Source organism: Sphaeramia orbicularis, chromosome 7 (genome assembly GCF_902148855.1).
Source record: "Sphaeramia orbicularis chromosome 7, fSphaOr1.1, whole genome shotgun sequence".
In the NCBI taxonomy this organism is placed as follows: Eukaryota; Metazoa; Chordata; class Actinopteri; order Kurtiformes; family Apogonidae; genus Sphaeramia; species Sphaeramia orbicularis.
The window spans coordinates 1232997-1246816 of NC_043963.1; the positions used below are offsets into that span (position 1 = coordinate 1232997).

At 48.5% G+C, this 13820-nt stretch overlaps 1 protein-coding gene across 4 annotated transcripts; it reads right to left on the reverse strand.

Moving 5' to 3' along the window:
* Positions 1-455: 455 nt before the first annotated feature.
* LOC115422248 (G-protein coupled receptor 37-like 1) lies at positions 456-10676 on the reverse strand. 4 transcript variants are annotated; one of them, XM_030138461.1, is made up of 5 exons: positions 10670-10676; positions 7383-8046; positions 5241-5549; positions 3695-4066; positions 456-2089 (listed from the first exon to the last, which is right to left on the reverse strand). In XM_030138461.1, the coding sequence occupies exons 2-5, from the start codon at positions 8028-8030 to the stop codon at positions 1922-1924; spliced, it is 1497 nt and encodes a 498-aa protein (XP_029994321.1). In that variant the 5' UTR covers positions 8031-8046; positions 10670-10676; the 3' UTR covers positions 456-1921. The 4 variants fall into 4 exon arrangements, with proteins under 4 accessions (XP_029994321.1, XP_029994322.1, XP_029994323.1 ...); XM_030138462.1 differs by lacking the exon at positions 10670-10676 and adding an exon at positions 10373-10383; XM_030138463.1 differs by lacking the exon at positions 10670-10676 and adding an exon at positions 10278-10287.
* Positions 10677-13820: the final 3144 nt, after the last annotated feature.

Genomic DNA, 13820 nt, shown 5'->3' on the forward strand with positions numbered 1-13820 from the left:
TGGACCTCGTCGTCCGTCCACTTGTCGTAGCTTCTCTTATGGTCCATTTTCCAAATTATCAAAATACAAAGCTTGTTTAGAATGAATTAAGTTGCGCAGGTGAACGGAATGCGTAAACACTGCAAGTATAGTCCACCACTCAGCGTTCTCCAGCACACAGCCCCGCCCCTAAGAGTTCCCGGAAATCTGAAAAGTACCACCTCCCTACCAGGAACTTGTTCGGGGAAAGTTTGTGGCTGAGGGAAAGTTATTTACCCGGGTAATTTTCGGAGCAAACAAAGTTCAGGGTAATGCTCAAAGTTCCTGCAAAAGTTCCTGCGGTGGAAAAGGGCCTATTGTGGAAAATCCATGAGTTCGTCTTTTGTGGGTTGGACTTCCACTTCCTCCACCTTCAGCCGTTTCCACCAAAGAAAATGACCGTTTCAGTTTTAAAGACAAAAAAAAAAACATGTTTCAGACTCATTAACGTCACAAAACCATGAATTTACTGACTCTGAATTAGACAGATTCATCAACATGACTATTCTTCCATTTCTACACACGTCATTAGTCGCACTTCTACTCGTATGTTAGCGTTTTTCACAGTTAAACACATTAATACTCGGTTTCTACAAAGTCAGACGTACGTCTGCACAAACAGACGCCTCATCTTGGAGGACGTCAGAGTCCTGTTCACACAAACGTCTCCTCCTCCAGGTACCCGGTCCTCCTGGACCACCGTAAACCTGGACCGCCTCAGGTTCAGGTGGAAGTTTCACCCAACATACGTAGAAAAAAAAAACAAATCTGATCTACGATAGAATTTTAATATTTCAATCAAAAGGTATTCTCTGAGATGAAAGTCGTAAATGAAGGATAAGAAACTCCAGTTTTCTGACATTAAATTAGTAACATTTTGTCTTCCACTACTCGTACGACTAAAATCAGATATTCCTGTAAATTTTATGTAATAATGAACAGAAAGTGGGAGATTTAACTGTGGAACAAACTCCTGCTAACGTTCCATCAAACCTCTTCAACTTCCAGGTGGTTCTTCTTATTTGTTACGTCTGAGCGGCTGCAGAATGAACCTCATCTACATTTTATTACGTTTCTAATCGAAAAACTGGAATCTAAAGGTTGGAATCTAAAGCCCAGTTCAGGAACATCCTGGGTTCGGTTTGAAGCTGGACTCGAACCCACTGACGTTCATCGTAAAGTCCAACGGTCATCTCATTTTTATCTGATGATGTAACGGAGCTGACGGTTGGTGGGAGTTAGTCGTACTAGTTATCATGACTTAACCCTGCGCAGACTAGTCAACATTCTTTAAATGTCATCAAAGTGTTGTGGTCAGTGTCGAAGCGTCGTGTACCGTCACATCCTGAATTGGTTTTGTTTTATCTTAGAATCTTTTCTCCGACACCAACGCTCGCTAACGTCAGCTGTCGGAAGGGTTTTTGGACCTGGACACAATGAAAGACCGGTGGAACGTTCAGTTCTGCAGCCGCTCACGTCCTGATCCATCATCAACATTCAACACCTGTTCCTTTAAGAAGCACCGCCTCCTCCCAACATGTCCGACCAGGGAAGACGTCCAGGACCGAATGTGTGGTTTTTCTGTCCGAGTTTTGAAGGATGGTCCGTTCAGATCGACAGCTCCTGCTTTTACAACAGCTGGAATGTGCAAGTACAGCAACATTTCAATATTCTGACTACAGAAGGAAAGGAACCCCGAGTCCACAGAGGAACATCATACAAAGGAACCCCGAGTCCACAGAGGAACATCATACAAACAAAGGGGACTGAGAGGAGGACGAGGACGAATGGACAAGAAAAGGACAAGAGGGATTCACAGGGAAGGCAAAGGAAACTGGAAAACTAAGAATGAAAGGGACAGAGGAAGGATGATGTGAAACAAGGGGGTGGGGGTGGGGGGGCTCTAGCTGGAGATGGACAAGATGGCTGACGTGTCTTTAGCCTTGTCGAAGAAAATGGACGTCTCATTGGCCGCCTTCAGTTTGGCCGAACCTGGAGAACCTTGAGCCGTGGCGGGTTGACACTCCTGACAGCAGCAGCAGCAGCAGTCCATGAAGGCCTGACCCAGCGCCTGGAACACAGAGGAACACTGAGGAACACCGAGGGACACTGACAAACACTTAGTAACACCGGTCCATCAGAAGGTCTGCACCAAGGTTAGAATAGTTTTGGATTTTTCATTATAGTTTAGTTTTATTTAGTTGTAACTTTTTTTCTCTAATTTAGTTAGTTTTAATTCATTTTTGCTGCAGGTTTGCTAGTTTTTATTTTGTTTTCATTTTCTTCTAAATGCTTAGTTTTGTGAGCGTGACATTGACAGATGGATCGGTGCAGCGTCTGCAGTGATGCGGTCGCTGTATCGGTCTGTTGTGGTTCAGAAGGAGCTGGGCCTAAAGGCGAAGCTCTCGATTTACCGGTCAGTCTACGTTCCTATCCTCACGTATGGTCATGAGCTTTGGGTCAGGACCAAGAGGATAAGATCCAGGATACAAGTGGTCCAAATGAGTTTCCTCCACAGGGTGGCTGGGTGCACCCTTAGGGATAGGGGGAGGAGCTTAGCCACCAGGGAGGAGCTTGGAGTAGAACTGCTGCTCCTCCACATCCAGAGGAACCAGCTGAGGTGGATCAGACATCTGTTTTGGATCCTCCTGGACGCCTCCCTGGGGAGGTGTTCTGGGCATGACCCACCGGGAGAGGCCCCAGGGAAGACCTAGGACACGCTGGAGAGACTATGTCTCTCAGCTGGCCTGGGAACGCCTCAGGATCCCCCCCAGAAGAGCTGGAGGAGGAGTCTGAGGAGTCTGAGGAGAGGGAAGTCTGGGCGTCCCTGCTCAGACTGTTGCCCCTGCGACCCGGCCCCAGATAAGTGGCGGATAATGGATGGATGGATGGATGCTTAGTTTTGGTTTAGTTTTATTTTTTTCATACCTTCTTCGTCATTTTCAAATAAATCCCAGACAGGACTCTGCTGCTTTCTCCCAACTTTGGTCTCCATGTTTCCAGGTAGAGTGGGGACCAGAAGATGACTGGAAACCACAAGTGACGGACCATAAAGTGCCATATGGTGCTGCTGGCTAAAAGTGCTCAAGCAAAATAAATCGATTTCATATTAATCCGACGTTGACAAAGACTAAAACGAAGGGAATTTTATCCATAATTCTTATCTGTTTTAGTTAGTTTTGTAGACACACAATAACAGTTTCAGTTAGTTATCATTTTTTTCTTTTAATTATAGTTTTTATTTATTTCAGTCACCGAAAATGTTTGTTCAATTCTAGTCTTCATCATTTCGTTAGTTTTCGTTAATGATTATAACCTTGGTCCGCACCTGCACCCGGCCTGTCCACCACGTCTCATATCAGCCTACCATTCATTCATAATGTCCTCATGCTCTGCTGTGAGGAACTGAACCCAGGAGGAGCAACGCAACCCCCCCCAAAACCCCCCAAAAGCATCCCAAACCCCCAAAAAACCCCAAACCCCCCCCCAAAAAAACCAAAATCCTCCAAAAGCATTCCCAAACCCCCCAAAAGCATCCCAGCCCCCCCACCCCCAAACCCCCCAAAAGCATCCCAGCCCCCCCCCCCCAAACCCCCCAAAAGCGCCCCCGTGTCCTTCAGGTCAAACCCCGTCAGGACTGTGGATGCGGTTGACGGCGTTGAACCCTCCCACTCACCTTACACAGACACAGCAGAAGCACTGGCGTCACCGCTGACTTGAAGAACAACAGGAAATGATGTAACAGCGCCAGCATGGCTGCCGTTTCCTCGGAGACGGTGATATGCGTGTAGGCCAGCGTGATGTTGCAGACGTGTTCGGGCAGAGCGCAGACGCCGTACACCACGGCTAACGCTAACAGTGTGCAGTTCAGTTGGCGCTCCACCGCCTGGTGCTGCTGCCTCTTCTGGTTGGAGGACCGGTCGTCATGGTTACGCTGCTTCTGGGTGGAGCTGGAGTCACTGTTGACGTTGCGAGTGGCCATTTGGCAGAGGATGGTGAAGAGGACGGGGAGGCAGAAGTAACAACCGAAACACCACCACATCCGACCCTGAAACACAGTCCAGTAGAACTAGTAGAACCAGTCAGACCTATATCAGCAGGTACACCCACTGAACCACTAGAACCCAGTAGAACTAGTAGAACCAGTCAGAAGTCCATGAGTGCAACATGTTGGACTCATGGAGACTCATAGTGTTTTGTTTTCAAAATCAAATGGACACAAAATAACAAACACTTGATTTTTTATAAATCAGTCTTTTAGATCAGTCGACTAATCAAAAAATTAGTTGAAAGATTAATCGTTAGAAAACTAGTCGTTAGTGTCAGCACTAAAACACAGTGTTGATAAAGCTGGTCTCGAAGGTCCTGAATCCAGCTTGAAGTCAAACCCAGGTCTCTGTGGAAACAGGTCTAAAACCAGGCCCAGAACTGGAGGGAACATGGATGATCCAAGTATCATTCGCTCTTTTCATATTCAATTAAGAATGCGCAATCGGAAAACGAAAAAATTACTCCTTATTTCATTATTCATGTACAAATTAAAAATCAAAATAAAAAAACGAGTTGTTTTTCATTCTTTCAAGTGAATGCACGAATTAAAAATCAGAAATAAGCAATTGGACTAAATGTCGGGTTTCATGTTGACATTTTTGATATCCGATTTGGTCTGACCTGGAAGTTATTGACTTCTTCGTGTGATCATAAAAATACTAACATAACATAAAATACTAACATAACCACTACACTTTCTTTCTTTCTTTCTTTCTTTCTTTCTTTTTCTTATTTTTTATCCTTTATTATATATATTTTTTTAGTTGTCATGTTATCCTTCCCCATTTCCACTAAACAGGTTCCTGGGCTGGTTCGGAGCCAGTGCCTGACTTAGCACTGACCAAATCGGATATCAGAAATGTAAATATGAAACCCGACATTTAGTCCATTTGCTTATTTCCAATTTTTAATCTGTGCATTCAATCAAAAGAATGAAAAACAACTTGTTTTTTGATTTTTGGGTTTTAATTTGTACACGAATAATAAAATAAAGAGTTGTTTTTTTCATTTTCTGATTCTTGATTCTCAATTGAATATGAAAGAACGAATAATACAAGGATTATGGATGAGCTTCAGATGTGAAGGAGATGGAACCGAAGATGGATCAGTGCATGTTTTCGTACCCTGCTACTGTTTGATGTGTGTTTACTGGGAGGCGTGTCTTTGCTCACCTGGTGGTACCTGAGCAGCAGCGAGTGCAGCGAGTCAGGCAGGTAGAGCGTCAGCGGGGACGACGGCGTGATGGTGCAGGAGTCGACCAGGCGGCCGGTGGACGGCGACACCGCCTGGCTCAGCTGCCACAGGAAGACCTCAGGGCTGGACAGCAGCAGAGCGGCCAGCCACACCAGCAGCAGCTTCAGCAGCACCGAGCGGCAGCGCTCCACCCGCCGAGCTTTGGGCTGCGACGACGAGGTGGCGGCGTGGAAGCGATCGATCCCCAGAGCGCACAAAGTGAAGGAGGTGACGCCCAGAGACACGACCTGCACAGGACGGCAACAGAAAAAGGTCAAAAAAAAGGATAGACCCCTTCAGACACTAGCACAGGTAAGAAGAACCTGCACAGAAAGGTTCAGGTTCTGCATCAGGAGTCTACGTCCACCAGCAGAAGAACAGACACTGAGGCCCCAGGAGAATGACTGATTCCAAGTACAGCTCTGAAATGACCTCAAAGTGTCAAAGGTTACAACTGTTCTCATTGGTGATTGGTTTGAAGGTCATCCTGGACATGTTGGACTCATGGACCTCAGACTGAAACCGCCCTGGATGGACCAGGGTCCATCCAAAACCTGTAAATTAGAGAGGTTCAGGACTGAGGATGTGGTCATGTGGATCAGATTCACTCCTTTGGTTTTTAATTCTCATCATTTAACCCAGTGTTTCTCAACGGGGGGGAAGCTGGGGGGGGAAGCTGGGGGGGGGGGGGGGGGGCTAAAACCGAAATGGATATTTGTCAATATTAAGCAGCAAGTTATGTCAATGGTGAATTTCCATGCCCCCCCCCCCCCCCCCCATCTTGTCTTCGGCAGTAACATCTGTTGTGCCCCCCCGGGTCACGAGGGGGGCACTATCTACATCAGACCGCCCCCCCCACACACACACACAGTTCTCGACAACTTGTCACAGAGCGCCAGGAGGTTCAAAAGGTTGAAAAACTCTGATTGAACCCATTGATGCAAAGTTGACTTTCTGTAGGAACATCTGAGCCTTTAACGGAACCAGCAGAAGACCATGAGAACATCCCATAAACTTCTGATTTGTGGAACGACAGGTTTCTTAGGAACTAACTTGACTTTTATCTCCAGCGTTCCTTGGTTCCTCGGTTCCTTGGTTCCTTGCTTCCTCGGTTCCTTAGTTCCTCAGTTCTTCTAATAAAGCCATGACATTGTCCACAACCTTCAAACTGAGGTCCAGTCCACGTTGAACCTAAACCACCTCATAAAAACAGTTTCATTATGTGACCTCTGACCTCGGCTTACAGATAGTCCTCTGACCAAACATCAGGTCTCTGCTGTGTTTACCACCAACAGGACCTGGTTCTGGTTCTGGTGTTAGTTTAGAGGTTGTTCAAGTTCAGAGCTACAGTCGCTGGAAGGTGAAAACCGACAGATGTTTCAGATGCAAAAATTCAATCGGAAAAACACGTTTAGAGTAAATGTATGTCCATGGCTCGGTCTGGTCCAGTCTGGTCCGGTCCAGTGTGGTTTGGTCCGGTTCACCTTCATCTCAGTCAGATCTCATCAACGTGGCCTCGAAGCCGACTTTGTGAGTCCAAAGGCCGACCTGGCAGACAGACCTGCCGACCCCCCTCTGAGCGACCAGAGGTTACACTTCATACAAACAACGCTGTCGCCCCAAATTTGTTCCCATCAGCCCCTGAAAGCAGCAGCAGGACGTTCCAGCTGACGTAGCAACAGGTTTCCACGGCAACGGACTCCTAATAATGACCCGCCGCTGTTGAGAAGCTTTTCTACGACCGAAAGGATTTGAGGTTTTGAACGTTTGACAAACAGACTGAGTTTAATGGATCTGAACCTGGATCAAGAACTGAACCAGACCAAAACAGACCATCACAGAAGACCGGACCAACTGGGTCTGCGCTTGGATCAGCTGTTTTCGACACCGCTTTGGTCGTAAAGGGTCGTTTTCTTTGTTTCTGTTGAAATCACTGAACCAATGAATGGAGTCTGTTTTGGAAAAAGCCTCAAAAGGTTTCGTGTCTAAATGTCAAAGTAAAAACGAAACATTCAAGAACGATACGTGAAAACCTTCAACAGCCAATGGCATGAAACAAACCAAGCACAAGCTCCACCCACCTCCATATAAGGCACCATGCGACAGGTGATGTCGCCCAGGATCCTCCTGTGGGAGAGCTGGTTCAGGACCACCACAGGGAGGCACAGCACCAGGACCAGGAAGTCCCAGAAGGCCATGCTGGCCAGCAGGTAGTTCCACGCCGACCTCATGTAGTAGTTGTTCCAGACCACGCACATGACCGCCATGTTTCCGACCACGCCCACCGCCAGCACCAGGCCGGCCAGGAACAGCACGGCGTAGGCAGCGTACGAGCCATCCACCAGCGGGTAGAAGGGGTTGAAGAGTCTGGGGGCGTCGCCATCAGGCCTGGAAGCGTTGCCGTGGTGATGGTGGTCATTCCCCGTCCCCGTGATGTTGGACAGTTCGGTCGCTTGCGGCGGCGTCACCGAGTCGTTCTCGAAGGACTGGCTGAAGGTGGACTGTTGCTCGTCCTCCTCGGCGCCGCGGGCCAGACGCCGGTGCCGGTCCACATCCAAGTCCAGCATCTCAGACAGAGGACGGCCTCGGTCCGGGGACCAGAGGGGCTCCAGTTTGACCTGGGGAGGGCGTTTGACGAGGGCGGGGCGCTGCCTGTCGTCCAGGTCCACGCTTCGAGCAGCGTTGAAAAACAAACACAAGCACAAGCAGAGGCTGACGGACGGCGCCATGACGACCAGATTACAACTGGATTCAAACTGGATCAAAACCAGATTAAAACTGGATTAAAACTCAATCAGAACCAGATTACAACTGGATTAGAACCAGATTACAACTGGATTAGAACCAGATTACAACTGGATCAGAACCAGATTAAAACTGGATTATAACTGGATCAGAACCAGATCTAAACCAGATCTAAACCAGATCTAAACCAGATTGAATCCCGATCTAAACTAGATTGAATCCAGATCTAAAACACATTGAATCCAGATCTAAACCAGATTGAATCCAGATTCTAAATGAAGTGACAGTGGGAGTCCATCAGGTCCAGACACCATCCCGTCCTCAGAGTCCACCCATCCAGGACTAAAGTCCATTCATGTCCCTTCAAACTGACCCAGAGTTTCCTGAAGTTCCCAAATGAAGCTGCCTCAGATCCAGAACACGTCTGTAGTCCACCCGGACAGGACCGAAGTCCTATGTCCTTCAATCCTAACCGGTCCTCTGTAAAAGCCACCAGGGTCCTTCTGGTCCGTCACTAATCCAGAGCAGCGGTGGAGCTCCAGGAGGAGGAGGAGACCGGGGCGGCGTGTGCGTCCGCGTCTGGGCTGCTGCGTCTGGGCCGGAGGCTGCACAGAGACTGGGTGTCCTGGAGCTCTGAGGGTCTGGGAACCAGCAGCCCTGACGCTACGGCTGGATGGAGCCTTTGTGTCCACACACACACACACACACACACACACACACACACACACACACACACACACACACACACACACTGGACCACAAACAAACAACCTTGGCTGTCACACACACTAAAACACACACACACACACATTTGTCTGCACATTCATTCATGAACACTTTGTTTTGCTCTTTCTGTTTCTCACTTTGAGTCTCACACACACACACACACACACACACACACACACACCCCTCAGTGTCCCGTTGCCCTCTGCTGCCCCCTGCTGGTGGATCCTTCAGAATACTGACGTCCTGGTTGGAACCAAAGTGAAGCACATTTTTTCAGAGTGACGACATGTTTGGACTGAGACACATCTGAAAAAAGACAACTGTCCAGTATGGACAGATGGACATGTGGGCAGATGGACATGTGGACAGACGGACATGTGGACAGACAGACATGTGGACAGATGGACATGTGGGCAGACGGACATGTGGGCAGATGGACATGTGGACAGACAGACATGTGGACAGATGGACATGTGGGCAGACGGACATGTGGGCAGATGGACATGTGGACAGACGGACATGTGGGCAGACGGACATGTGGGCAGATGGACATGTGGACAGATGGACATGTGGACAGATGGACATGTGGGCAGATGGACATGTGGACAGACGGACATGTGGACAGATGGACATGTGGGCAGACGGACATGTGGGCAGATGGACATGTGGGCAGATACGGACATGTGGACAGATGGACATGTGGACAGATGGACATGTGGGCAGATGGACATGTGGACAGACGGACATGTGGACAGATGGACATGTGGACAGACGGACATGTGGACAGACGGATATGTGGGCAGATGGACATGTGGGCAGATGGACATGTGGGCAGATACGGACATGTGGACAGACAGACATGTGGACAGACGGACATGTGGGCAGATACGGACATGTGGACAGATGGACATGTGGGCAGACGGACATGTGGGCAGATGGACATGTGGACAGATGGACATGTGGACAGACGGACATGTGGGCAGATACGGACATGTGGACAGACAGACATGTGGACAGACGGACATGTGGACAGATGGACATGTGGACAGACGGACATGTGGGCAGACGGACATGTGGGCAGATACGGACATGTGGGTATGTTGGAATGTTAATCTGAGCTGGTCCCAGTGTGTCCCGTTCAATAGTGGATTTGTGTCGGTTCATATTGATCCACATCAGACCTCATGCACCGGTGGACTGGGTCCAACAGGGGGCGGAGTTCAGCCTGTTTGAGCTGAAACTGAACAGGCTTCATCGTGTTTGTGTGGAGATGACACAGGGAGATGTTCGGGTCCTAGGACTCCTGTTTCTGCAAAGGTCATGAAGGTTTGGATCCAAAACTGCTTCAATCTGCACAAAAGAACAGTTAGAGAAAACAGAAGAAGAATTCTGAGGTTCAGACTGAAATGGAAGGATCTGATCTGTCTGCATTCAGCCAACAGGTACAAGAAGGACTGCAGGGTCCTCCATGAGTCCAGAACCAGAGCCAGACCCAGACCCAAAACCAGAACCAGAACCAGAACCTGAACCTGAACCCGAACCTGAACCCGAACCTGAACCTGAACCCAAACCCGAACCTGAACCTGAATCTGACCCAGACCCTGAACCAGAACCAGACCCAGAATCTAAACCGGAACCAGAACCTGAACCAGAACCTGGCCCAGACCCAGAACCTCAACCTGAACCAGACCCAGACCCAGAACCTTAAATATAAATAAACCTGGACCTCGTTGAAGACCGTCCACATGTAGTTCCAGGTTGGTCCACCAGGGGTCGACAGGACACTGCAAATCAAACACAGGTTCATCAGACTGAGGCAGTAAACAGGGACCAGGACCCAGACCTGGACCTGGACCTGGACCTGGACCTGGACCTGGACCTGGATCCAGACCAGGACCCGGACCTGAACCGGACTGGCCCAGACCTGATTGAGCCCAGGCTCCAGGCTGCTGGTACCGGGTTGATGGGACTGGACCAGATGCGGATCACCTGGACCAGGTTTTTTATGATTGATTGATGAAAGGTCCAATAACCTGGTGTTCAGGACGGTGAGGTTCAGTTCTCTGTCGGTTTCCAGAAGCTTCATCTTCTGAATATGACGACGCATCAACGTCTGATGGATTCAACTTTAACAAAGCAGAGGTTGAACTTTAGTCTGTTTGATCTCTGGTCCACTAGGGTCAGGCTTAGGGTAAACCTAGGTTAAACCAGGTTAAACCGGGTTAAACCGGGTCAAAACTGGGTTAAAACCGGGTGTAGTTTTCTGTAGTTTGACATTTGTCATAAATATTAACTTCAGGTGAATCAACACCAGCTCCAGTGGGTTCAAAGTGGACATACAGTGGACATACAGTGGACAGACAGTGGACCACAGTGGACAGACAGTGGACCACAGTGGACAGACAGTGGACAGACAGTGGACAACAGTGGACCACAGTGGACAGACAGTGGACAACAGTGGACCACAGTGGACAGACAGTGGACAGACAGTGGACAACAGTGGACCACAGTGGACAGACAGTGGACAGACAGTGGACCACAGTGGACAGACAGTGGACCACAGTGGACCACAGTGGACAGACAGTGGACCACAGTGGACCACAGTGGACAGACAGTGGACCACAGTGGACCACAGTGGACAGACAGTGGACAGACAGTGGACCACAGTGGACCACAGTGGACAGACAGTGGACAACAGTGGACAACAGTGGACAGACAGTGGACCACAGTGGACCACAGTGGACAGACAGTGGACAACAGTGGACCACAGTGGACAGACAGTGGACAGACAGTGGTCCTGACAAATGAGACGTGGATCAGTGAAGGGAGTGTGTGTCTGACCAGTGTTTACTAAACGTGTGTGTGTGTGTGTGTGTGTGTGTCCTCCCATGATGCACTGGGGCTGCTGACTGACGGCCTTCACACTGAGAACTGTCTTCATGTAGTTCTGGGTCCAGATCTGGTAGAAACCACTTCAGTCCTTTAGGATGAATTAGTGTCTGACACAGCGCCCCCTGGGGGATGGACTTCTGCTACTGGTCCTGCTGGTTCTACTGGTCCTACTGGTTCTACTGGTGCTACTGGTCCTACTGGTTCTACTGGTCCTGCTGGTTCTACTGGTCCTACTGGTTCTACTGGTCCTACTGGTTCTACTTTTAGGTCCAGGAGCCACAGATGCAGGCTCAGACCTTATATGGGAGTGAAAGTCCATGGAAAACTGTGAAACAACAGAGCGTGAAATCCCTCCTTTCACTTCAATCCGATGTAAATCTGTCAGAGTCGACGCTTCTGTTTGGTTTGGATTCAAAGCCCCGAGTCTGGACCGGAACGGAAAAACACACTAAGACTGGACACACGTGGTCCACATCCAGAGACAAGGACAGGACGACAGCTGATGAGGACGACGCTGGACACTGGAGTGTTTTGAATGTGTGTGTGTTTGGAGTGTGTTCAGGAAACGGCCTCAGAGTTAATGACACAGGTGTGGACTCAGACATAGTACATCCCATAATATCCATCTGTTACCAAGACCTCATTCTGCATCAGTTTGACAACATCTGATCACATCATCCACTAGAACCTCAGAGACGTGTGTTCTACTGGAGGATGATGGACAGGTCACATGTACGGTGGCATTTTAGTTAGCGCAACTGTGGCTAACGTTAGCTAGCATCCTGCATACAGTGGACTGTACCTAGAAGCCCAGGTCTAGATGTTCAAGTTTACCTAGAACCCCAGGTCCAGATGTTTAAGTTTACCTAGAAGCCCAGGTTCTTGTGAGTATAAGAATAAACCCTTTCCAAAAGGAAATCATGTCCTTATTTCCTCATGTGACTCTTCTGTTCAGATGAGTTTCATTAAATGTAGAACATGTTCCAGTTCCGTTCAGATCCAGGTTCTATTAAACCCAGAAGACGGACACTGTCTAAACCCTGGTGGGACTGGACTCAAACAGGTGAACACGACTGTAAATCCAGTCTGTTGACCTTTGACCCCTGAGGCTCCACCCCCTCTTGGTTCCACTTCACTGCTCTGTGGTGGATGTGTTCAGGTTCAGATGGAAAATCTGCCGTTTTTAGATCTTCTCCCTTTTTAGACACAAGTCCTCAACTAAATCTGTCCATCCACAGCCTCTGACCCACATCGTTACACACACACACTAACACACACACACACACACACACACACATACACACACACACACACACACACACACACACATACACACACACACAAACACACATATACACACACACACACAGTTGTGGTTAGCATGGTACAGCTTGGCTCTGAGGTAAAGTTAGCTTAGCACCAACTTTAGCTTGGCCTAGCCTAGGATGGTGGGGTCCAGCCAGGGGGCGGAGCCAGTTCGGCCCCGTCAGACCGCTCCTCTGTGTTGGTCTGGATCCAAACACTCAGAACCAGGTCCACCATGAATCCCCGTAGGACAGCTGAGTCTGCGGACGACAGACTGGAATCATCCCTTAACAGCAGCTAAGACTAGCTAGCAAACTAAAGGCACCTAACATTAGCTACCAAACTGAAGGCAGCTAACATTAGCTAGCAAACTAAAGGCACCTAACATTAGCTACCAAACTGAAGGCAGCTAACATTAGCTAGCAAACTAAAGGCACCTAACATTAGCTACCAAACTGAAGGCAGCTAACATTAGCTAGCAAACTAAAGGCAGCTAACATTAGCTACCAAACTAAAGGCACCTAACATTAGCTACCAAACTGAAGGCAGCTAACATTAGCTAGCAAACTAAAGGCAGCTAACATTACCTGCCAAACTGAAGGCAGCTAACATTAGCGACCAAACTAAAGGCAGCTAACATTAGCGACCAAACTAAAGGCAGCTAACATTAGCTACCAAACTAAAGACAGCTAACATTAGCGACCAAACTAAAGTCAGCTAACATTAGCTACCAAACTAAAGGCACCTAACATTACCTGCCAAACTGAAGGTAGCTAACATTAGCGACCAAACTAAAGGCAGCTAACATTAGCGACCAAACTAAAGGCAGCTAACATTAGCTACCAAACTAA

Bases quoted from the DNA above. Each gene is read 5' to 3' on its own strand.
- LOC115422248 (XM_030138461.1), bottom strand. From the start codon at position 8,030: ATGGCGCCGTCCGTCAGCCTCTGCTTGTGCTTGTGTTTGTTTTTCAAC. The intron at 5,550-7,382 runs GTGGGTGGAGCT...CGTCCTGTGCAG, and splicing joins GCATGGTGCCTTATATGGAG to GTCGTGTCTCTGGGCGTCAC. The intron at 2,090-3,694 runs GTGAGTGGGAGG...TCTGTGTTCCAG, and splicing joins TTCTGCTGTGTCTGTGTAAG to GCGCTGGGTCAGGCCTTCAT.